Source organism: Lampetra planeri, chromosome 9, assembly GCF_965212315.1.
Source record: "Lampetra planeri chromosome 9, kcLamPlan1.2.h2, whole genome shotgun sequence".
In the NCBI taxonomy this organism is placed as follows: domain Eukaryota; kingdom Metazoa; phylum Chordata; class Hyperoartia; order Petromyzontiformes; family Petromyzontidae; genus Lampetra; species Lampetra planeri.
The window spans coordinates 12,186,887-12,213,298 of NC_136115.1; the positions used below are offsets into that span (position 1 = coordinate 12,186,887).

Below are 26,412 nucleotides of genomic sequence, written 5' to 3' on the forward strand. Positions count from 1 at the left end.
CGCAGACACCATCTAACCCTCATCCAAACATGAACCCTTTGCAAAAAAAGGGACATTTTAAGGCATTTACGAAATTGTTTGCCAAGTGGCCCATTTTCCAAGTGGGGAGATAGGGTCAGTGATGGTGAGCGCCACCATAGCGTGCTGCTCCACCCCAGTACCAATCCCTCCGCAGAGTCGGCGCAGGCTGCGAAATCGGCAGAGAGGTAGGTGGTGGCGCGTCCTGCCCGCGGAACCACCAGCGCCTTGGAGCGGCACTGCAGAGCAGATACAGGCGCGAGCCCAGCGCACCCCATCCCCGCCTGTCCCCACTGGGGCGCCAACACTGCTCGGCTCGCCCTCTTGGCGGCCGCCAACATGGCCGACGTCAGCGGCACCTCTCCTGTTGCTCACGTGCATCTTGGCAGCGCGAGTGATCGTGGCGCTGAGCGCAGTCGTGCCCGTCTTACTCTCCGCGTAAGTCTTACTCTCCTGCGGCCATGGTCCTCCGCCTGCCAGCGCGCCTTCTCCCTGCAGGCGCAGCGCGGCCCCCGGTGGCGCGGTGACCCCCCCCGGAGGGTCACTCACGCCGATGCGATCTGGGCGCCGGCACATCAGGCAGGACAAAGCGATCGCCAGCTGCTTCTTGTAGTTCTGGTTGAGGGCAGCATAGACAATTGGGTTCCACAGCGAGTTGCTGAATCCGAAGAGCTGCACCATTGCCAAGGTGATTGCCTCCATGTCAAAGCTCATCTTCAGGTTTCCTTTTGGCACCAGTGACAGAGGGACAGGGAGACAGATTGTGAGACAGGGAGACAGATTGGACAGAGATGTGCATTGTCTAAATTACATGTCATTTCATTGCCGATAAGCACGGTTGGTTACGTACGGTGCGAAAGAAGTTCAACATGCATTTGTTCAGTGATCTTACATTAAGCAACGTAGCCCATACCAGGCGATATGCCTGTAAGACAAAGATGAAACAGCAGACTGGAGAGTGGTACTCAGCATAGTTTGAACCCAAAAGTAGATATTATGGACCCAACAGATCATAATTTTCCATTGAATGAGCAACAGAGGCCTGATCCAGAAGATTCGTCAATGGCCTAGACCCATGGTGCAAGGAGAATTGTCAAGTGAGTTTAAGTTTCTTAGATTAAATGGATAGGTCTCGTTCAGCCAATTTCTTTACTATTTTACAAGGGAGTTCAGTGGTGCTCGAGCACAGCAGCAACAAAAACAAAAGACGAAATTTGTTTTTGCAAAGAGCGAGTACAGGATCCTCAAGGATTATATATGCTGGAGCATTCCTCCACATTCTGCCAGCATCAGGGATTTGCATGCTCCACGTAAAAAAAGACATTCTGCCGAGGTCCCCGCTGTGATATACACATCAGTATTAAGATGTAATACATATGAACGAGCTTCACACGTCATCACACCTCAGACTGTCAGTAAAATGATTTTGCACGTGAGCTAAATGTCCACAGATAAATAGGCACAGCAACAGCAAACACTTTCCGTGCAAATAAACACAAATAAAGGGTAAATTGTTTTTTACATTTATCGTCCACCTGTTATTTCATGACATACCAAAGCTAATACAGTATGGTCATGCATCTCATGAGTAGAGCGAGAAGCTCATAATTGTATCTGAATTTCGATTTAAAGCTTTCGTGACTGCAGGGATTCATCTTCTTGGTTCTTTCGGTAAAGTCACGTAGAAGGGAAGTAATACAATAATAAAAATAAAACATGATAAAATAATTCTCACGACGTTTCGGCCACAACGCAAGCAGCCGCCTTCAGGTGGAGAACAGGTCTGTCACGTAGACAGAGTCTTCAGACCTGTTCTCCATCTGAAGACGGCTGCTTTCAGGTGGAGAACAGGTCTGTCACGTAGACAGAGTCTTCAGACCTGTTCTCCATCTGAAGACGGTTGCTTGCGTTGCGGCCAAAACGTCGTGATAATTATTTTATTATGTTTTATTTTTATTATTTTATTACTTCCCTTCTACGTGACTTTACCGAAAGAACCAAGAAGATGAATCGTATCTGAGTTAAAATCCGAGTTTTTGAGGGTTGACTCGGCCCAACATCCCTTCTGTAAAACCCGACTAGCAAGTGGAATAATTAAGACTTTTGGCGGGCAATTAACCATGGTGAAGTCACCTCGAGTAGCTGATGGGGCACATGAAGCCTGTTATTTGAGAGGGAACAATATAACACTCCTACCACTAGTACAAGAGTTGCATTATCTCTCCTCCCCCTATGTTCAAATACACATCGAGTCTAGGCCAATTGAGTTTGGCTGTTTGACATTGTACTGCCCATCCGAATGAAAGGCTGCTTCGGTCACCATGTGATTTAATTTTATTTATCCTTGTTTACGCAAGAATGCCTCATTGAGACTCTATACGTTTTTGCAGTTGGAGGTAATGATTACTGTTTCCCAATTAAGTAATTTTGCAAGTATTTTTATTCGACCAGAACACCGACACAATGGCCTAATCTTCTTTAAATGGCATCATGGATATTTAACGTCCATTAAAGCAGAATACGGCTTGCCGGATTAGAACTGTGGATTTCTACGACAAGTGGCGAACACACTACCGATGCTTGCTGTGAACAACACAGCCGATGTCCGTGAGGACAAGGGACCCATACTCACCATAGTCCAGCAGCATGTTGACCACGTGGAAGGGCGCCCAGCATACTGCGAAGAGGATCACCACGATCACCATCATTTTGACGGCACGCTTCTTACTCCTGGATAGGGCCACAGGTGGTCAACAGCGTTCAGGTCACCTCGAATTAACACCCTCCTTTGTGCCGTGCCCAGTAATGTCAACTCACAAAGCAGCCAGGGACATGACGACATCCGAACCCTTGGAGAAGGCTGTCACATGGCTCTGTGGCTACGTGGGCTGACGTCCACTCACAAATAACATTGATAAACATATTTCTTTCTTTCTTGCATAACTCACTCTAACTGTATTAGAATCACGTGTACAACATTCGTTAAATAAATAAAAACATGAAGCCCAAGAGGGACTTGCCCACAGCGAGTCAGAAATTAAGATCATATCACCAATAATGGACTTGCAACCACACAGGTCCTACGAAGTCTTCACAGTATTGTTCAACAACAAGAAATATTGAAAGGGTAGCTAGGAGGCAGCTTGGAGGACCACCTAATCAGGATGACAGTTTGCGAGAAAAGGGAATAACCTCTGTGAACTATGCAGTGATGGCACCAAGCATAAGTAAACCAAGCAACTCATGGGGCTTGGATAAATGAAAACTAGGGGTATATCACATATCACATAAAATCCTGGAACGGATCTCTGCTCTGTGGGGCTATAGATCACGATAAGTTAATTTGTTGCCGTAAGTTATTTTATTTGCTGTGTTCTGTGACATGCTTCCCTTCCCCTCCCCACCTTTTCCCCGCCCACCTCTACCCAACTGTTTAAGTTATCTTCCCTCCCCATTGAAGCTTTCATGTCCTCGCTCTGTGGTCTCCACCAGCGCGGGGCAGAGAGCCCGACTTCCCCCTTCGTTACGCCCCTGGCGCGCCGATCTCGGGTCTTTTTTTGTTGGGGGAGTTTCTGTCCCCCCCCCCCACCCGTATTGTGGTCGGTGCATTGCACTGGGCTCGCGTTGTATTGCCATAAAAAAATATATATTTATCAACAATAGCACCTCAAATCAGAATAAACGAGCCAATTGTCAAGGGTTCCATTGAAGCTTGTGCACAGTTTTACAAACTGCAGGGCACGTTGTGTGAGTTGGTGTGGGGAGTGAGCTCTCTTGCACTGAAAATTCTTGCTCGACTGATGGACCAACGATTGACAGCTGACTACGGCAGCGGCTGGTCTCAACCAGATCTGGCCAGAATGATGTAAACCTATACGATCAATGGGCTGGAGACGGGTGTGGTGCAGACTTGATGTGTAAACGCTCTCGAGGCAGTTCATTGTAGGGAGCCAGCAAGCCAAAACTTCTCCCAGCTCATCCATGACCAACAAAAGCAGCATCTCGGCTCATTGCAGATCGTGGCAGCGGCAGAGACCAGAGGCAATTCATCGAGCAGTGTCTTGTGGGGACTGACAGGAGTGCACAGAAGCAATGCTCCAGCCCAAGCTTCTGAACCCTCATTATCATCATAACTGATGATGACGGTGCTGGTCTCCCGGTTGAATTCTTGTGAAGCTAATGTGCTGTGCAGCTCTGCTGAATCTGTGTAGACTGAATACGTATCGCAAGCTGTGAACACTTAACTGCACTTGAAGTCTCGATTACCAGGTGTGTGGATGGTTAAGTTGCTTGGTATGGGATGGACTCGGGGCTGGATTAAGGCACGGGGGCTTTAGGGGCTGCAAGCCCAGGGGACTCCACCAGCTGGAGGGCCTCCAGAGATGAAGTGAAAAGTCATTTCACTTGTGAATGCTGAATTTTATTTGTTGTTAGCCCTGTAAAAATAAATGTGATTTTTCCTTAACTTTGTTTTCCTTTTGAAAATATTACTGGGGGCCTCACAGTACGTGTAGCCCCGGTGCCTACAAAATCGTAATCTGGCCCTGGATGGAATGGGGGCTTATTTCACCTGCCTACCGATTGCAACGACCTGCATATTGCGTGAGTGTCATTGGGATTGGTAGGAATATAGGACGACATAAATATATGAAATATGTGCACTACTTGAGCATACTGGTACAAGACAGAGGAAAGTGGAAACAAATGACGGAATATAGTGTATTCCTACGGGCTATCTGCCCATGGATTGTGATGATGATGAATTTTTTTCTATCTCCCTCACTGTGTGTAATCTCCCGATGTGCGCAAAGAGTAAATCTGCTCAAACCCAATATAGTTGTCGACCTTGTTGCATCCTCGCGTATGCTGTGTTGCCAATTACCCTGCACCATACTTTCTGTGGTGGAATACATTGTGTAGTTATGCAAGAAAAGCCAATTATTCTCGTTCCGGTCTGCATCCCTGTTTTCCTATTTCACTACATCTCTTGTCTAAAGTTTTCACATCGAACCATATCTATATTTCATGTTCATATCTTTTCTGTCATCTCACGAGAATTGTATTAATTGAAAGGGAAGGGGCCACCAAAATATGTTTGCTTGGTCCCCCAATGGGTCGGCACCACCAACTCTGCAAATCAACTGTGGGTATATGTAAAGCAGCGAACGAACTTGGAACATACTGGACTGCTTGACATCCTGGTATACATTTTCTCTGGGGAAGCTTTCATGGGTAAGTGGCAGAAATATTGTTCTGTACATGAAGGTTTTTTAAATTGAGTCATTTCTTTTGATCACTTACACTGCTATAGTTTACCTCCTTGATATTTAATATAATACATTTTGTACTTTAGCATCATCCCAACATGCTGCAGACTCCATCGTGCATTCGCTTGTGAAACCAGCACATACAAAGCGACCTCTGAGTCAAATGTCTTCATCCCGGTGCCACGCCACACCACATTATTTCACACTCTCCCACGACACACCACACTACACAACGCACAGCACTATCGCACACACCACTCCTCCACACTACCCCAGCCACTGCACACTATCCCACACTGCACTATCCCACGACATGCCACACTATCCCACACTGCACAACAACTACCGAACACCAACCAAGCCACACGACCCCATACTCCAGCTATGCCACACAATGCCACGCAACACAACGGGGAAAGAAGTGATTCTGAGTGCCATCATAGCTACACTACACCACTTCACCGCACACCACATATCAAAAAGACGAAGATCCCCCATGTAGCCTTAACAGACTGTTGGGGCAATTGCTGTTAGCGAGCACCTGCGAAGGCCAGCACGGCACACGAGAGGTGATGTTTACATATCGCACCAGGTACTCATTTGAGCCTGAGTCGACCTAGGGGAGGCCGAGGACGGGTTAATGTAATCGTTACTGATTTTTTTTCGATTTAAAGCTTTCGTGACTGCAGGGATTCATCTTCTTGGTTCTTTCGGTAAAGTCACGTAGAAGGGAAGTAATAAAATAACAAAAATAAAACATAATAAAATTATTCTCACGACGTTTCGGCCACAACGCAAGCAGCCGTCCTCAGGTGAAAACCAGGTCTGTCGAGGCGACAGCGTCTGAATTACTTTACCGAAAGAACCAAGAAGATCGTTACTGATGTTTTGCCCGTGAGCAGGAATCGAACTCGGGTCGGCGGGTTACGTAGCGCTGCGCGCTAACCGTTGCACTACCATTGCCCCACACACGACATCACGCCGCACGCGAGCAAATCACACCCACACCCACAACCCCGATACGACCCCACCACGCCGATATCGCACCGCACGTCACGCGCGGCAAGAGCGCACCTCGTGATCTTGTTGATCTCGGAGCGTTGCAGCGCGTTGAACACCGCGTCGTGCACGCGCGTCTTGACCCAGAGCTCGTGCGCCAGGCGAGCGTAGAGCGCCGTCATGGTGAGCAGCGGCAGCACGAAGGTGACGAGCAGCAGCGTCGTGGTGTACGCCTGGCGGTGCTCCGCGCGGCTCCACTGCTCGCTGCAGCCCGTGTGCGACGCGTCATAGAGCACGTCGTACGTGACCTGCACCGCCGCCACGGTCACGGGACAGATTGAAACCGGGGATGATGATGATGATGTCAAGATCAGAATCTTTCTTTCGACTGGGAGAATTTTTCACAGATGTCCAGTGTGGGCACAATATGTACACTTTAAGAAAACATTGCAAGGGCATGTGTTTGCAGATAGCACATTTTACACGAATTTACACTCCCACACATTAGCTAATAATTATTTAAATCTGTAATGTGGACAAATACTCGCTGGAGGAAGACAAGCAGCAGCCAGACAGTCAGCAGGCACCAATAAATGCCCAAGCTCTGTGGCCCTCTAAGTATTAATATATTTTAAACGGGATAGTAACAGATGGCGATTAGTCCACTTACATAACTGCCTTCTGGCAAGCTATGATATGGCATTTGGACGCCCAAAAGAAGAGAGTTTCACAACATTTCTGTGTTCTTCTTCTTGGCTCTTTCGGTAAAGTCACGTAGAATGGAAATAATAAAATAATAAAAATAAAACATTATAAAAATAATTCTCACGACGTTTCGGCCACAACGCAAGCAGCTGTCCTCAGGTGGAGAGCAGGTTTGTCGAGTAGACAGAGTCTGAAGACAGACCTGCTTTCCACCTGAGGACGGCTGCTTGCGCTGTGGCCGAAACGTCGTGAGAATTATTTTATTATGTTTTATTTTTATAATTGTATTATTTCCATTCTACGTGACTTTACCGAAAGAACCAAGAAGATGAATCCCTGCAGTCACGAAAGCTTTAAATCGAAATTTAACATTTCTGTGATCCTCCAAGCCTTGATTAACAGTGCTGGAATGCGGGAATGCCCCACCAACACCCCTATAAAACTACACTACCATATTGACTGTTTCATCTCATCCAGCATGTGTTCAACCACCACACTGCAGGTCACAACTATTTTCCTTCTGCTTCTTCCCTCCTACTGCTCCACTTGGGAATGGTCTCTCATTGCGTGTTTCCTCTTATAACCTTGCTCAATTAGAAAAAACGAGTGCAATTTAACTTCAGAAATTACAACTTTGTGATGCTTGTTGCTGGCCATTTGGGGGTTTTGGGGGCCTTTGGGCCTGTGCTCAGCAATTGTGTAAAACAATACCAGCAATTAAGTGGATGAAATAAAAACGAGGTTCATGCACAGATTTAGCATAAATGTTGATTATTATCATACTTCTGTGTATATTTTCGGTGCTAAATTGTTTCTGCACATTGTAATGGGTCTGTAATCCCTTACCAGGTGACGTAAAAAAACTGAACACATTCGTGCACAACGCTGCCTTAAAAACAGAGATAATGCTATTGACGAATGTTCAGTTTTTTGTTCATTGTGCTTGTGCATCGCTGCCAATGCAAAATAATGTGTTCACTGAGAGATTGATTGTACTGCTGCCATTTAAAATTCCCCATTGTCGCAGCGTCGCAAGGTCTACCGCGTGGGAGTCGCGGTAGAAAAAAATGACGACGATACGATCGCGCTTGTGAACAAATGAAAGTCGGCACGTGCTCTCGTTCATTGAAAAGCAAATGCCAAATGTGTCTTCTCGCATACACTCGCTTGCTGAACAAGACCACAGCGTTATCGTGTGCACGTGTTCAGTGCTCTGAATCCTTCATTCAGTGTGTTTATGAATGTTGAACTTTTTTCGCACCGTACGTAGCCAGCCGTGATAATTGGGCGTCCGGTAGGTTCAGAGAGGAATCTTCCTTCACAGTATGCATCAATGTCTGCACTTGTCCGCATTTAAACTCTGTCCTCAATGGCAAAAAACATTTTCGTATTACCGACAGGTATCTGTCAGGGCAAATTGAGTTTGAATATTTTCAAATAGTGTCACCAGTTATTTTGCAACCCTTTGATCAATGAGTCTAGTTCTGAATTGGGCCAGTACCTATTAGCAATAAAACTTTATAATAAAGTTGAATTCATAATAGAGGTTTTTTGGGTAAGATCGCGTAAATATATATGTGTCGTTAAACCCACCACCACCCGACACAGCCAATTAGTAAGGTTTGTCACATAAACAGAACATGCCAATTCGTTTCTAGTACAGCACACCAGTGTGTTAGAGAGTAAATCCACAACATTAACAATTTGAGTACGACGTTTCGGCAGTAATTACAACTAGCATCATCAGGCGGACATCCAGATTTTTTTAGAAATCCTCCGGTTTCGTTCTTAAAAAGAGGGATAGATGTGATTTTGTCACTTGCGAGCCCTTCAGGTGCAAAGGTCAGAGGGTGTAGGGGGGGGGGTCTTAATGAATGCATATTAATTATAATGGTTATTTATTACCGGTTGGGTTATTCATACGGTAATCAACTAGCATTATGTATGCATATTGTTCTTGTACATCCTGTTGTTTGTGTGAACGGAAATCGCAGCACCTGTCTGCTCATAGTTAATCACCTTAAAGGTATGCAGTTAAACAGTGTGTTACTTGATGATTCGCTTCCAAGCAGCACTAAGCTATCCGAACGGTTAAAATTATGTTTATTTCTCTCAATGTCGATAGATTATCTAATTAGTCTTGGCCAGTAGTAACTAGTTTTGCACAAAACTTCAACATTATCAAGATAAATTGAGTGTCCTTGTTGGCACGGGTGGTCTGCCACTGCCCACAGTTGTATTTGGGAGTATTTCATATTCCTTTGGTGTCCTTTTAGACTGATGCTGATAATTCGTCCTGTCTGACCAACATATTTACTCTCCAACACACTCGGTGTGCTGTACTAGTCACGAGTTGGTATGTTCTGTTTGCATGCAAACCTTACTAATTGGCTGTGTCGGGTGGTGGTGAATTTAACGACGCATTTATATTTACACTTTCTAACCCAAAAACCTCTATTATGGAATATATTGGCTGCGAAAGCCTACGTGTTAAACAAACTTGAATTCATATTGGAACATCTTTACAAGAGTTATCACCCACCCCTCCTACCCCGCTTTTTTACAGATGGATGAAACGGCAGAGTTAATTCATATATGCTTTCAAACTTAGTTGAAAAGAATTACACAAAAGAATTTGGGATCAACAGGAAAAAACGTTCTGCCAAGTTGATGAAATCCTCCTTCAAAAAGCTGTGACATAAATGTGGGCAGGCTGTGAATTTAATCGACAACTTAATTTATACTGGAGGAAGCCAATAAGCTATTAAGATATTTTTCACATATATTGAGTAGGCGTGACAGATTAATAACAGTGGACGCTGGTGTTTTGTTAAAAGTTACTGCCACGCTATGAAGACAATTTGAAACATTTTTTTTAAAACAACCTTTATATCCATTAACTAGACGGCAGCTCCTCCTACAGACGGCGTTATACTGGTAGGAACCACCTGGTTCCACCAGCCTACAGGGGATTATTGTGTCCGTCCGTCGTGCATGGAAAATGGGAGGGGTGGGGCTCGGTGGGGAGGGAGGGGCTGGGTGGGGAGGGGAGGGTGGGGAGGGGCTGGGTGCGGAGGGTGGGGCTGGGTGGGGGGTGGGAGGGGTGGGGCTGGTTGGGGAGGGGCTGGTCACCCCGTGGTGCCCTTATAAAACTCAACGTTTAACCTACTCACGCCGTCTCGTGCCCGCCCTCACAGTCGGGCATATTTGCGGAATACACCACGCCGCCGTTGACCCTGGCCATTGACCGAGCAACCCAACGTTCCTACCAGCTCCCTCCGCAGGAATGTGTTCGTCACCATCGGCTCAGTCCCCTTTTGTCAACGATTCTCCCCTTACTGGTTTCTCTACCATGGGCTCTGCGCGTCATTGCCACTCAGCACTCACGTGACACTACTAACCTGACACTGCCAGCAGATACTCACCACTCAGCTGACCTGCCACGTGATCCTAGCCTGATACCGCTCACGAGACACATTTCCATGACACCACCCACCCACTAGTCATCCACCTGACCCTCTCCAGATACATCTGACACTTTACCACTCGGTACTCACCAGACAGGAGTCAATGATTCCACTTGCTGTACTGCCATACCCTGGCAAGCCAGGAGATGGCGACCTCGTAGCCCAGTGGTGGTTTGAGCTTCACCAATGCGTGTGTGAACCACCAACCCTCGTTGCCTTCACAATGCTGAATGACATGCGTGAGTCATCAGCATCGTTATTGTTGTTATTTTCGAAAAGCACTACCATCCAGCCCTTGCTTACCTGTTCTGCATTCAATAACTGCCCTAGTTTTACATTTTCTGATGTGTTTTCCAGTTGCGTCCGTCCGAAAAAAAAATTTTGCTCACAAAACTTGTAACTTTCGTTTTCCCAATCTGTATCTTTAGTCCTACATTGCAGGGTTTAATTCATTGAATGCCTCGATCGTTTCGCGTGGATCATTCCCATTGGTTGTTTGAATGACAAAGTCTGCCGATTTGAGATGGTTAATAATTTCACCATTCATTAGAATTTCTCCAATTAAATTTTCATAAACTATTCTTGAATCGCAGTGAATGGCCTTGGAAAATGCAGGTCTACGTGCCCGTTTCCTCTTTCCAATTTGCTTTTTCTAACCTTCTTTATGCAGTCTCACTGAAGCTATTCAAACATTATAAATGGTTTTGTGAATTTCCATATATTTTTGTTAAGACGTCGGGCGCCAAGGTGGTGCGATGTGAACTACCTCGCCTGGTTATACAGGAGGTTGTGGGTTCGATCCCGACCCTGATGCCTAAATATTTGGAGTTTGCATGTTCTCTTCGAGGTCACGTGCATTTTTCTCCGAGTCCTCCGGTATTTCCCTCCAGATTTAGAAACATGCGTTTGGAGCCAACGACCGCTCCATTTCCCTTCTCCCCAATGTCTCCAAACTCCTAGAACACCTGGTACTCTCGTTTCACCCCCGACGTATCTTCTAACTCTCTCTACCCCCCAATTCCAAACTGGTTTTCGTCACTGTCATTCAACCGAAACAGCTCTTCTATCGGTTGAGAATCACCTGGCTATGTTCATGATGGTCTCTCTTCTATTCTTGTACTCCTCGATCTGTCATCAGCTTTTGACACGGTTGACCATCCTACTCTTTTCTCTACTTTCTCTCTTCTCTTGGTATCTCTGGCACACCACTTTCCTGGCTACAGTCCTACCTCTCTTTAACACGAAGGCTTTCGCGATCAATATTATTAATAATAAAAGTTTTCGGGTGAGATCGCGTAATTATAAATATGTCGTAACCCTCCACCACCCGACACAGCCAATTAGTAAGAGATTTGTCACGTAAACAAAACGCAATTAGTTACTTCTTCAGCCCACTGGTGTGTTGTAGAGTAAATCCGGACATGATTCCTTGCAAAAGGTTTCAGTTTGGTGTTTTAACATCTTAACACCTGTTTTGTTGCCAGAAAAAAAGGGAAAACCATATTCTTATATTTTGACACTGGCAAAGGAGGTCCCATGATATTTCTACCGTTTTAAGAAGGAAGTATACACATCCATCATAGAATGAAACGGATGAAAACTCGGCATGCTGTGTATGGGCAGTGATGGTTTGTTACTCACCTGCACTGTGTGTGCATAAAACATGGGAGCCGCCACACACAGCCCCACCAGCCACACTCCACCTCCAGACAAGGCAGACAAACACGAACAACAATTACATGCTATCGATTGCCACTGTCATTACACATTAGAGATATTGCAATGTCGGCTGATCAATAAGCACGGGGAAAATGGTATAGGTCACCACTTAATAGACCTATGGAGCAACCGACACCAACCAATGCAGAGCTGTCGAATGTCTTTTTTAGTTGCACTGCCGCGTGTTATTCAGCATCGTGTCCGGTATTTCACTCCACGTGTTGGGAGATGAAGAGGTGGAGTGAAACGTTGGACATCATGTCTAACAACACGTGGTGCAACCTGAAATCACATCGGAGGGCTAAGCCACACGGCCGTGATAACCTATGCCCTAGTCCTAACAATACAGAGCGTATCCATACTATTTCGATTTAAAGTTTTCGTGACTGCAGGGATTCATCTTCTTGGTTCTTTCGGTAAAGTCACGTAGAAGGGAAATAATAAAATAATAAAAATAATACATAATAAAATAATTCTCACGACGTTTCGGCCACAACGCAAGCAGCCGTCCTCAGGTGAAGAATGAAACACCACCAAGCTTGGAGCGTATATTTAAGCTGGGTTGGAGGGGGAAGAAGAGCGCCTTGACAAAATAATTTGCATATCAAGAGGAATTTAGCATATTTATGGGAAATGCTAAATTCCTCTTGATATGCAAATTATTTTGTCTAGGCGCTTGTCTTCCCTCTCCAACCCAGCTTAAATATACGCTCCAAGCTTGGTGATGTTTCATTCTTCACCTGAAGACGGCAGCTTGCGTTGTGGCGAAACGTCCTGCGAATTATTTTATTATGTTTTATTTGTATTATTTTATTATTTCCCTTCTACGTGACTTTACCGAAAGAACCAAGCAGACGTATCCATACTCTTTCTAGATTTGAAGCTTTCGTGACTGCAAGGATTCATAATCTTTGGTTTTTTCGGTAAAGTCACGTAGGTAAAACAATCAAAAAAATAAAATAAATGAAAACAACTCAATTAAATCACAACGTTTCGGAGGCAACACGAGCTTCCTTCATCAGGCGTAAAAAAGGCACAGCAAACTAACTGTAGCGAGAGCGTATCCACACAAGGTAGGTGGCTATGAGTGGGCGTGCAGGGTCAGAAAGTGCAGTGTATTTACATTGATTGTTTGTAATTGCACGTGTTCACCCAGGAAAGCCTCACACAATGTAATTACTCTTCTTGAGGAGAGTTCTGTCAACGTGTTTCAAAGCCAATGATTGCTATGTAAAATCACAACTGAGCATTTTGTAAGTTGGCAAATTTGGACCATGCATTTTGTGTTAAGGTCTCCTATTCCCTTTCCACATGAAATGTCAACGTATGCTCTCCTTGAGGAGCTATAGAGCTGCCATGTTAATCTCATTTCCAAAATTTCTTCCAAGCCAAATTCCCACCAACTGTAAAATATGATCCAGTCAAATCAAGCGCGTGGGTGGAGAGATTGTATAGCGGTTTTCGCGCTGCCCTTTGATCTCAGCAACTCAATTTCTATTCACCGTCATGGTTAACTTCAGTGGAGAGGGATATCAAAAGTGGACCTGCTCTACCCCCACTTCACCAACCTGCACTGACCAGTGTGGTGAAGTATCGTGAAAAAAAAAACAATGACTAGCATGGAGTGGGGAGGCCGTAATCTTTTGGAAAATTCATAATGTGTGCAGTATATTATTATTTGTATTATTATAAATAAAACCTATTGTATGCATGTAAGTTGAACTTCTTACGTACCGTACGTAGCCAACCATGCTCATTGGACCAATACCTCGGCCGTGGGTGATCATTGTTTTAATGCGGTGGGCTCACACGAAATTGATTTCTCTAAGACGAAGGTACTTTGCAAACCCACTGGCTATCAACAAAGATTCGTTCATGAAGCCATCCATATATACAGACACAATTTCATTAGAGAAGATGGGTATAAACTGAGCAATCATTGGAAGGACGTTATCAACCAGTTTAAGTCATAACTGGCTGTGATGTTTCCATCCTGCCACCTTCCAATCTTAGTTGTCATTGTCGGCTCTTTGATTTTACATTAACAGGTTAAATTTCTCCCACTAACACAGCTACCTCGCTCGCAGAGCTCGAGGTTGCTTCTCTGCGGTCTACCATTAATATGCAAAATCTCTACTCTTTAGTTCTTTCGGAAAAGTCACATAGGTAGAAACATAAAATAAAACAAAAAATAATATATCACGACGTTTAGATCGCAACACAAGCGGTCGTCCTCAGGCGGAAAAAATATAATCCAGCAGTGGAACTGCTGAACGAGCGAGCGTTTTATTTTATTTTTCTACCTACGTGACTTTACCGAAAGAACGAAAAAGTATGGATTCCTGCAGTCACGAAAGCTTCAAATCATGCTAATCTCTTACATTAACATAGCCACCTCAGGGCGCTGACCGTGGAGGCAGCTCAACGATCTTACATTAACATGCACATTTTTACTGGGCCGCCTTTTGATTGGTGGAAAACCCATCACCGTCGCGGTCGCTGCCCACCACCTACATTAACATTGGCTGCTGACATTTGGGCTACGCCCATTTCAAACCTTTATAAACAGTTTGCCTTTAGAAACTAACCCCCTCTTCCTGATGACGAATGCTTGTGTTGCGATCGAAACGTCGTAGTTTTTTAAATTTTTATTTGAACCTATCTACGTGACTTTACTGAAAGACCCAAAGAATAATGGAAAACCATTTAACAATCGGTGAAATAATTTAAAATCAATGTAATATAATTTTTAAAATAAAATAAATGTGAAGACTCATAGTAAAACACTGCTTTATGGGCCAGCAGCTCTGCAGCGTGACCTTGTTTAAAGCGGTGGCCTAAAAAAACTTTAGCAGAGAGCGGTGGCAGGGGGGGGTGGGCAACATCCCTGGCACTAAGGGGCTGTAGGGCAGTGCCCTCAGTTTAGAGCTTGGGAATTAACTCAGAATTCATCAATCACTGCTGTGGTGAGGGCGCGTGCCTGCCCAGCCACCCTGCTGTGCCAGCCTCGGTAGGCGCACATTAACAGCACTTGCCCCACAGCAACAAAAGGAATGGGGATGTTTTGTAGTTGTGTGTGGGTATGGTGGTTAACATGCTGTGCTATGAACCCTGCGACCCGAGTTTGGTTACTAAAATAATCATTGGCGTCGTTGTGGAGAATATAGATAACAACATAGACAAGCAATCCACGTCTACTTATATGTCTCTCAACATAACAATTTAAGTATTTTGTTTCACAACCAATTAGCCCAATGGCCCTTTTGGCGTTTTGATTCCCACTTATTGTGAACGTCAGCTGTAAACATTTTAACCAGTCCTGGGCCTCTCCTCGGTTGATTCGTCCTTCAATGGGTACCTGTCACGGTGTATAAAACATGAACATTGCCGGCCAAACCACCCACTCATGCGCCATGCCGGCATCAAAGGGTGCTCGCTACCAGCACGTGCACCACAAGGGCAGTGGGGTTATCTTTGTATGTGGCCGTGCACACCATGAGATGATGCGCACGGCCACCGGTGTCCCTCCAGTGCTGATATTTTACACATGAGGTACCCACTGCTGCTGATGTTATTTATGTACTTTGGGAAATGAAATGTAGGTCCTGGGAATCGGAGGACAGTCTGCACACCGTTGTGTCCCCACTCCCATACACGACGCCTGCAACGTTAATTATGAGGAATCTCTGTGAGTGTATGTGCCTGTGTGTATGTGTGTGTGAGTTGGGGGAGCGGTCGAGTGGCGGTTAGTGTGCTGCGCTACGAACCCGGTGACCCGAGTTCGATTCCTGCCCACAGCCAACTCCAGTGACAATTATCTGAGTTTGTCCTGGGCCTCCTCTAGGTCGACTCAGCCTCAAATGAATACCTAGTGCGGTGTGTAAGCATCGCCACTGGGGAGACAAAGGCGGTCGGGCGTGGTGCTGGCCACCCACCCCCTCGTATGCTGTGCCGGCCTTCATAGGTGCTCGCTAACAGCACTTGCCCCAACAGTCTGTAAAGGCTAGACGGGGGCTCTTTGTTTTTGTTTTGTGTGAGTACAGGGTCTGTTTGTAAGTCGATTTGTTCGTAAGTCCAACTTTATTCCTGTTGATTCCAAACATGTTGTACGGCATGTACACTAAACACGGGAAATGGCTTTAAAAGTTGTATAATCTCCTGTAGATGTAAATGCCACTCGGTTTTCATGTTCTGCAGATGTAGATGCCACCACCGCCATCTTTGCGCGGCAGTTGAACTTACGACTCCCGGTCCGAACAGGCGACTGGACATACTGACAGGTTTGTTCGTATCTCTGAAAGTTCGTAAGTCGAATGTTCGTAAGTAGACGAGTCTCTGTATGAGCATGATAAGCGGAAGTGTAGTGGTTCCTATAATTCGCTGCAACCCCCGCGACATAAGTTCGATTCCTGCTCACTGCCAACATCGGTGACAAATGTCCCCGAGGTTGACTCAGCCTTAAATTAATACCTGATTTGATGTGTATACATCAGCCCAGGGGAGACAAAAGCGGCCGGGCTTGGTGTTGCTCACCCATACCCTGATGCGCCGTGCCAGCCTTAATAGGTGCTCGCTAACAACACTTGCTCCAACAGTCTATATGTGTGTGTGTGGAACAGTGACGCAGTGGGTCACACACCACTTCACAATCCCTGCGACTTGGGTTTGATTCTTGGCCATAGCTAACCCCAGTGACAAGTGGTATCTGAAGTATTTAATGAGCATCTATTGTGGTGTGTAAACATCAACAATAGGGAGACAAAGACATCTATCGAGTGGTGGTTCTTGCCACACCGTCCCCTCCTCGTGCTCGCTAACAACACTTGCCCCAGCAGTGTAGGAGGCTACATGGGGGATATTTGTCCTTGTCTCAGTGAGTTTATAAGAGCGTGGCTGCCGAAAGCACGGTGGCCAGGGGATGATAGTACAGCAATGAGCTCGGGCCACATATGGGTTGAATGCATTGGCTCTGTAAATATAATTAATCTGCGTCAAGATGTGAGTTTTCTTCCATGATAAGGGCGGTGGATTTCTCCGGCTACACCGGTATCCAAACACTCCTTCATGATACTGGCTAAACGTCTCGCAGGGACAATTGCTCCCTGACGACATTATTATGTCGGCAGGAAGTGAACTAATTAAAATTATTCATGCATATTTAATAATAAAAAAGAACAATGAATTGTTTCTTAAAATAAGGCCCTATGTATAAAAATTTGGCCCTCCACGAATTTGTGTAGCCGAGTGCATAGCAAGCGAGACCCTCCTGGAATAACACATCTCTAGAGTCCCAGTGAGGTTTTGGTTGGTAAAAAAATAAATTCTAATGAAAGGTAAACATGTGCAGTAGCCCTGGAATGTCTTTCTCACTCAATTGCTGGCGGCAGGGCCTCCACGAGAGCGAGCTCAATAGAGCCCCTATAGAAGGTATTTGGCCTACTCTTCCACGCTGACCCGATATCTTGTCAGAGAAAAAACAAACCATTTGGAATATGTATGTATGTTGAACTTCTTTTGCACCGTACGTAGCCAACAAACTCAACACAAAAAATATAATCACCGTGAATAATGAAACCTTGAACGCGTGCTATCTCACGGGAATGAGAGTAGAGAGAAGAGAGGCCGAAGCAGAAGTAAGCTGCATGGAGCAGTGTCTGTTTTGGCAGGTGGCGGGGAGAGGGTCGGGATACAGAGTCGGGCTGGCCACATAAGTCACGTGATTTACGCAAAGCTGGAGCCGATGGGACTGTTTTTGTTGTGTTGCCTTGCCCAAGCTTGCATTTAGTGTATAAAAATCTGCATGAATTGATGTACTTCTGCAAATTGTACTTGTATCCTTAATTTATGTTTATTTTTGTAAAGTGACTTGCGTACCTTTCCGATACTTTGCACTCCGATCATTGGTTTGGTATTGTTTGTTATTGTAACTTTATTACCCGCCCCTATTGGACATCTGTGAAAAAGACCTCCATAGTTCATCAGCTTCCGCTAGGATAAATACAGACTCCGATTATGACATATCGATTATGTTACAGGTGTGTCCACGTACAGAGCATGGAGACAGCGCGTGCAGCCGTGTATCGCGAGCGTGAGCGCAGCGGGTGCAGGATGCCCTGGAATCTCTCCACAGCGATGCAGGCCATGGTCAGCATGCTGGTGGTCACTGCTGTCACCTGGATGAACGGCACCAGCTTGCACAGAGCCACTCCTGCAAAGAGAGAGAGATGGGAGGATGAGCGAGGCGGTAGAGGAGTGATAGTGGCTCCATCATCGCTCGGTCATGGAGCTGAGCTGAGCCACGGCTCTTTTTAAATCCTTTATATTAAGTTCGCTTGCTTGCTTGCTTGCGTGCTTGCTTGCTTGCGTGCTTGCTTGCTTGCTTACGACCGTGCAAATCTTTCGGTCGTTTTTTAACCCACTTCCCGTGATCCAATCGAGCTGACATTTTCCACACAGACTCGTAGTGTGCGATAATTAATTTTTGTGAAAATGTTTTTCTAAAATTTTACATTGTTTAGGGAAATGTTTTTAAAATATTTAATTACCAATTGCTTAATGCTGGCAGACAATCATCTGACCCCTAGGTGGCAGCCATCTCAAGCCAGAGGACGAGAGGACTCTAGCCGCCACGCATATAAAGGATTTAGAGTGAAAAACTTAGTTTTTACGGGTTGATTTTTTGCTCATTCATTCAGTTATTCATATTGCACACTCATTCATATTCGGTTATCATTCATGCAAATGTATTTGTTCTATTGGGGGGCAATGGATTAGCATTCACGTCGTGCCCCCTTGAGTTCCCCAGCTCCTTCCTCCCCCTTCCCCGGGAAAGCTGAGGACACAACTAACGACGCGAATTCTGTTGAAACTCTACAGCGTATAATCCAGATTTGCGTATCTCGGTCTCAAACACACACAGTAAATAATTTACATGCATCGAATGTGTTATTTAAACTCATTGTTATTTAAGGTAAAGATCAATAATGAAAGCCTACGTGTTAAATTGGTAATATATATATTTGTGAAGAACATTGTATAAAAAAATAAACATTCGTACATATCGTTATTAATTTTGGAGTTGTTTTTCGTAATGCCCAGAGAACCCTCGCTTTTGTCGGGCGTTATAATCGCCACTTTGCGTGTTCGCGACGCATTTATTGTCGTGCAATTTGACATTCTCTGGGTTGTATTCTAAATATCCGTGGCCGTAGCGCACGACGACCCAACGAGAAGTCGTGACGCATGGGAACAGTGTAGATCGGTGGAGCGCTCCCTCAGTCTGCCTTGCCCCACAGTACACGCGAGTGCTTTCCTTCACATTTTTATTCGGAATTTCGTACTGCATAATACTAATGCATTTATTTATTTATTTTTATCGATATTTGCACTTTTAAATGTGTTTATGTTCGCCTCTGCCTGGCAAGAACCTCGACTGTTCTATTGATCCGATAAAAGTGGCTAGAGAATCCAAAAAGTTAAATACAGATTAGCAGAGGCATACCACTCGATAGATGGCGAGACATTTCGTACTAGACTCATTAGCAACGTTGTAATTGTTATAACAAGAACAAAGCATGTATTTAATTCTCACACACTGGGCTAATAGCACCGTGCAGTATCCCACCGTGCTAATCGGAGGTGCAGAGAAAGGTCACCAAACTACACACAAAAAGCAGTTCTAAAGAAATGCGTTTTCAATTTAGATTTTAAAGTTCAATAGTGGTTAATGAACAGGAGGTCCCTGCACTCCTACCCCACATATTTTATTTTTACCAGGTAAGGCCCACAAAGCTATATAGTTTTTTTTCAGAAGCGACCTGGCCACAAATTATCGCTCAACGAAGTGGCTTATCCTGTGGACATTTATAGCAGCCAAATAATCTGAACGCATGTTGCTTCTAAATGTAGAGGGGGAAAATGCACACGACCACGGGGAGAGAACATGCAGACTTCAAATGTACAGGCGTCAGGGTCAGGATAGAACTCACGACCTCCTGTATACCAGGCGAGGGAGATAACATCACGCCACCATGGCGACCTGCCTGGCAGATGACACCAATAATCCTCACATTATCATGTCGAATAAACGAAAATATTGGCTTAATCCAGGTATCTATTGACAACTTAACTGCGTGTGAATTTGAAAGGTCAGATGACGTGCAGAGTCATGACTTAAGGCTTGTGTAGGAGGCGCGGCCAAGGATGCAGCTGGAAATAGGATAGTGTTGTCTTCTTCACAGCTGCATTTCAATTTTGTCCTGACAAGAATACATCTGGACTGTTGAACTCGCAGGTATCGCATACGTTTGCAGCAGAGAATGGCGGTGGAAGATGACACAAAATGCTGTCGTCTCATTTCCTTAAATATTATTCTTACCTCGGCACGCACCTTTTATATTTCCCTGCAAAGAGTGTTCGATACACGCCAATCGAAACGAATATTTAATGTTAAGAATAATTTAAATTTGGGCATAGCACGGTTGTTTTGCGCATTTGTTACTGACTGGGAAAAGACTATCAACTAGTTACACTTGAGGGTCTGATTTAATCATCAGATTAAGAATGAGATTCACAATCGGATCTCAAGGGTACTGCCTCAGCGAACTGAAAGAAATCAGCCTCATGAGCCACCTGGCAAATTTGTATGAAGTGATAATGTCATATTTTCCACGCGTGCTGTTCGCGAAATGAAACGCATCAAGGTGGATACGTATTTGCATACTTGCGCCCCAGTTGCCTCTGTCGATTTACAGGGAGGCAAATGGTGTTCTCTCCTTGGTGACAATGCCCATACTCTTCAGGAGCAAGACAGTTATCCCGTAAAGTGACACTCATCTGCCACCAATACCAATACAAATACCCGCCATTCGCAACTAAGTAAACGGTAACGTCACCATGGCGCCTGTGCCAGGCCAGGTACACTTTCAGGCCACGTGAAGTGTCGAAGGCTCGCTGACAGGAGGCCTCAAGACAGACCCAGCTGCCATGGGTTGGTTTACTGAGATGTCCAGTAGATGCACCAGCTGTACCCCTACTGTGCCAACTTGCTGCATTTGAAACACCCGGCGCCCTGCTCGTTGTTGTGAGCGTCGCTCTTCTGCCCTCCGTTGTTGCTGGATGGTGACTGCCTCCAACTTCCCAGTAGCGTACTTCACGAGCCTCTTGACACCGCTGGTACTATTCGTCGGCAAGTCCATTCAGCTCCACATCCTCCCGTGCCGCATTAGACCATCTCTTTCTCCAGCCCATGTTGTGCCCATAAAGCCCTCTCTATGCGGCCAAACAGAAGCTGCTTGCGCATGCAGTGGCTGGGCATGAGGGCTAAATTAACTATCCAACACAGCCTTGCCTGCCGGAGGAGCCCACTGATGGATCGTAGGCATGCCAGCCTGAATGTTTCTAACCGGCGCAGATGTCCCATTAGAGCGGTCCACCTTTCACAAGTGTAATGGCATGATGACACCTGTTGGTTAGAAAAGGGAAGCACGGGTACGGGCACCACTAAAACATCATACAATGCCAGAGGGAGACGTGTCTGGGCCAAAGGTAAGGGGCGGGGCTGGCCGAGATACTCCGGGAACCTGCGGGAAGGTTCCACGGGAGGGCGTGGCCGGAGGCGGAGCCTAGCCGCGCGTGCGGCTATATAAGCAGGGGCGGAGGAGTACTCGGCGTCGCTGTGTGGAGTCTTGGGTCTGGACTGCGTCGCTGCTCGCCGTCATCTCTCTCCATCGTCCCGCCCCGTGGCAGGTCTCCTGCGGAGTTCCACCGCCCTTACCGGCACGCCGTCAGCCAGCGGCGAGGCCGGGAGTGGACGGGTGGAACCACGCCGGATGATCGACCATGTGTGTAGCCTGTAGGGACGCTAACATCTAAGTGTGCGGAAAAGGAAGAAGATTGTGTTGGCCTGTGTTGTGCCCGTGTGTGAAATAAAGAAGAGTACCCTCTGCACGACGTGTCGCGGAAGTCACTCATTACACAAGCATAGAGAAGGGAGGGCATGCCCGGGCTGAGGAGACCCGGAAGATTCGCGCAGAGCGACATACCAGGTGGCTTCCACACAGCATTACGCAGCCGATTAAAAGATAATGCCGCCCGACTGATTCGGAGTGAGAGCTCTGGTATCAAACCGGAGCTGGTCATAAGCACACTGCCCAGGTTTGGGAAACTCTCCACTCTTTCCACAACTGCTCCATCACCAATGGGAAGCTGAGGTGGTGGAGTGTTTGGTGGCACAAAATACCCTGACAGGTGCTTAGTTTTGGTGGGGCTGATGGTGAGACCCCGCCGCTTAGTGACACACTCCAGGTTCAGCAGCAGCGCCTCCAACTCCTCCTCTCAGCGAGCAGCAATCAACAGATCATCAGCATACATTACATGGTTGACCAAAATTGAGCCATCCCTTGACCGCACCCGGGAATCAATCAGCCTCCCATTGTATCTGTTTCAAATGCAATTTCCTCTGGAACAGCCATCGAAGGCTTCACCAACTATGTGTTCGAAATAGATGTTAAATAATGTGGGAACAAGAGGACATCCCTGTCGCACCCCAATGTGAACAGGGAATGACTCCGACTCCCAGCCACGTAATTGTACCCGGGCCTGCCCATCATCATGAAGGTCTTTAATGATTGTGAGCAGAGAGTCAGGGACTCCGAAAGCCCGAAGAACTGCCCACAGCCCTGCCCTGTTGATGGTTTTTTAGGCCTTGACCAGGTCAATGAAGCAGAGATGTAGGTCTTGTTGGAATTCCCTATATCTCTGCTGTAGCAGACTGACAGAGAATATGGCATCCGTGCAGGACTGCCCTTGTCTGAAACCACATTGGGTCTTCGCAAGCCTTTCCTCAGCGTGCCTGGCAAGGCGATGTTGAATAATCCTTGCTAAGACCTTTTCCCTCACAATGAGAAGAGAGATGCCCCTATAGTTGTTACAATATGTGTGGTCCCCCACAAAACCAGCCTCATTAATCAGTATGGTTATAAAATTGGCATGCAGACATGTAAATATGAATTTCATCCATCAGTTGGTTGAAGTAGCTTTGTACGCTTTTGATAAGTCTGTTGGATTGTGAGTGTAAAAATAGAGTAATTGCTATTCTTGGAATGTATGAATCCCCCCCCGCCCCGCCTTAGAGAAATGGTTGGAATTAAACATAGTATACATAATATGTGAGACAGAGAGTGCAGACGACATAGTACAAATTAAATAGAAAGAACGAGACGGACAATACACACGAGCCAATACGAATGGGACAGACAAACAGAACATACGAGAAATATAAACATATATGAGCCGGTGAAAATTAGCCAGACGGAACACGCTCGTCCACGGACAAGATCAGAATTGGTACCACGTGAACTGTAGCAGTTGTTCAAAGCGATTTTTATGGCCAATGCATGTGGGTTATGGAATGACGTGTTAATAACGAGCAGTTTGTAATAATGCACACGTGTCAACAACACAGCCACGATTTTCCATCTCAGGCAGTGCCAACGAGGACCTAAGGACATGGCTTAGTCCATGCACGCACGAAGAACATATTTGATCTGGTCATCTCACTTCATTGTTTGTCAGCTGTGATATCACGGGCCACGCTCAGTCACAGACAATTTAATCGACTGTAGGTTGTTCCTGAGAATTGCTCGTTTTTAGTGAAACACGCTTGATTTTACTGGGACATGCCTGATGTTCAAAGGAGCATGACTGATGCATTCATGAATGAGCTTGGATTTATATTGCACTCTACCTTTTAACAACAGAGCAAATACCGCTCGCCGCCCGTCGATTGCTGTCTCAGCTATGGCATTTGACTGTCAATGTGGGGTGATGATTGCTACGTGAGATATTTGTGGACAATCAATTTTTTCCGTGTGCAAAATTGAGCCGAGATTGAAATTGTATTATGATGGGGGAAAACTGGGAAAACCCAGAGGAAATCAATGCAGAATTGGGGGAGAACATGCAGAAAACAGAAAGCTGCTCTGGTCGGGAATGAAATCGAAGCCTTTATTTTACTCTGCTCGCCGATATTCATGAAATTCACGTCTATTTTTCAAGGAGGCTTTCATGAAGTTTTCTTGTGCAATTCTGATGTTCGTGGGGGGAATATTTGGTATCGGCAAGATTCGTGTCCGATGTTCATGAGGTTAATGTCTAATGTTCACGATGTTCGTGTCGAATGTTCCTGGTTCACGTCTGATCCTCGGGAGGCTCATATCTGATGTTTATTGTTCGCATCCGATGTCCCTGGAGAATGTACTTTATTCCAAGGGAGGTTCTGACTTCTGCACCCCAGGGCAAGTAGAGGTTCTGTAATAGGGATACGGCATCTCTACAGTGGTAAAGAATAAATGCGCATGTCGAGAATTGTAAATACTCTGTTAGCCGGGGTCGTGCTTCATGCGCCCACCGTGAAAGCATTTAACAGCAGCAGAAGAATTTTCCGTGGCACCATCTCGGAAGAAGTGTACAATTACTTGTGTCCAAAGTAGAGAGAGATTAAAAAAAATGAATCCGGTAGTGGTGGTAGTGGTGGAAGAGGAGGAGGCTAGTGGTGGGAATGAGTCACAAGAAGGATCCTCTTTACCCTTAATGTGAAAGTGACGGTTCACATGATAAAAGTCAGTTGGATGATGGTTAGAATATGAGCCTAAACATGCTGTATGTTGAAATTCTTTTTTTTTTAAACATTACAAATACACGAATGATACTTTTCAAACGATAATTTACCACCCTTTGTCAATACACTGTTGGATGAAGGCCACCCCACGCAGAGTCGGCCTTGGTGGGTTGTTTGACCATACTTCAGCACATTTTTCAGTACAAAGGACGTGTGCGGTGAACTGATCCGTTAGCCATCGCCATATTCGAATTTCGGTCGTCAAGCTTAGAACACACTACGCCAACCAGTAAGCCATGCTTCACCAGAATATTTAATATTCGTTTACTATTCAATTATTATTGTCATCAAATATTAAAGTAGCGTTAAAGCCCACATTATACGAGCGCTAGTCTATGCAGCGCACGTCTGCAATCCACCACTGTGGAACTTTGGGTTGAAAAATCATGTCGATTTCAATAATTGATAAAGCAGCTGAAATGCAGGGTGGCCAGGAGATGTCAGTAGAGCCAATGCGTTCGTGAACTCGTATCTGTACGCCTGTGTTTATTATTTATTACACTTATTTATTAAGGAAAGCCTCATTGAAGTATCGTGATTCGTTTTCAGGAGGGTCCTGCCAAGTTTACGCAGCAGAAGTGGGGGAAGGGTGGGGCGATAAATGCGATATATACCAATTACTGGCGAAACGTCGTACTCAGATTGTAAATGTTGTGGCTTGGCTCTCCAACACACCGCTGTGCTGTACTAGTGACGAATTGGCATGTTCTGTTTACGTGACAACCCTTACTAGTTGGCTGTGTCGGGTGGTGGCGGGTTTTAACGACACATTTATATATGTACGCGATCTAACCCAAAAAAAACTCTATTATGGATGCTATTGAAAGTCTACGTGTTAAACTAATTTTAGAATTAAGTAATTTGGGGGTCATTTTTTAAAACTAGAACATTTGGATCATGAGGCAGGGCACACAAAGGCCTACTTTTGCGAAAGACATCACTGCATCTTTAACACCCACTGTGAAGCAAAAGGCGCGTTTTTTTACCGTCTTTACACCCGCAGGATTAATCAGGGCGGTCGCTAGATTCAACATGCAAATCTCCGCAACAATTGCGAACGTGCTATAGCAGCACCATGTAATCGCCCCATGAGCATTATCTGGATACTTGCAATGTAGCAGGGACCCTACTAATGTAAAAGTATTGAGACTTAGCGATGCTTTGATGAACGCACGACATCGCTGCTCGTGAAGACGCAGCTTGTGCAACGCGGAGTGCGATAGTCACCTGCGATCCAGTTGGAGAAAAAGTTCTGCATGAGCGTGACGGGGATGCAGAAGACGGTGATCATCAGGTCGCTGACGGCCAGCGAGCACACGAACACGTTGGCCACGGTGTGTAGAGCCTTGCGCTGAGCCACCACGAAGATGACCAGCGCGTTGCCGGAGAGAGCCAGCGTGAAGACCAAGGCGCCCATCACGGCGAACGCCAGACGGAGCGGCTGCGGCAGGTGAGGCACATACACCATTGGCGGTAGGTGGTACGCTCTGATGAACTCCTCTCGAGTCATGTTGTTGGCCAGGAGCAATCGCGCCAGCAGTTGCGCGGTGATGTTCAT

The 26,412-nt window shown here is 45.8% G+C and overlaps 1 protein-coding gene across 1 annotated transcript; it reads right to left on the reverse strand.

Annotated features, from left to right (window-relative positions):
* Window positions 1–26,412, reverse strand: LOC144720751 (pyroglutamylated RF-amide peptide receptor-like). The gene is made up of 6 exons (XM_078597775.1): window positions 26,082–26,412; window positions 18,225–18,383; window positions 12,098–12,159; window positions 6,360–6,592; window positions 2,651–2,748; window positions 1–743 (listed from the first exon to the last, which is right to left on the reverse strand). The coding sequence occupies exons 1-6, from the start codon at window positions 26,410–26,412 to the stop codon at window positions 67–69; spliced, it is 1,560 nt and encodes a 519-aa protein (XP_078453901.1). The 3' UTR covers window positions 1–66.

What these genes read in the sequence shown, in the direction of transcription:
- LOC144720751 (XM_078597775.1), bottom strand. Translation starts at nt 26,412, where the DNA reads ATGAACATCACCGCGCAACTGCTGGCGCGATTGCTCCTGGCCAACAAC. An exon ending in GAGATCAACAAGATCACGAG is followed by an intron (nt 2,749 to 6,359) that starts GTGCGCTCTTGC and finishes GGCCCTATCCAG; the next exon opens with GAGTAAGAAGCGTGCCGTCA. An exon ending in CAACATGCTGCTGGACTATG is followed by an intron (nt 744 to 2,650) that starts GTGAGTATGGGT and finishes TGGTGCCAAAAG; the next exon opens with GAAACCTGAAGATGAGCTTT.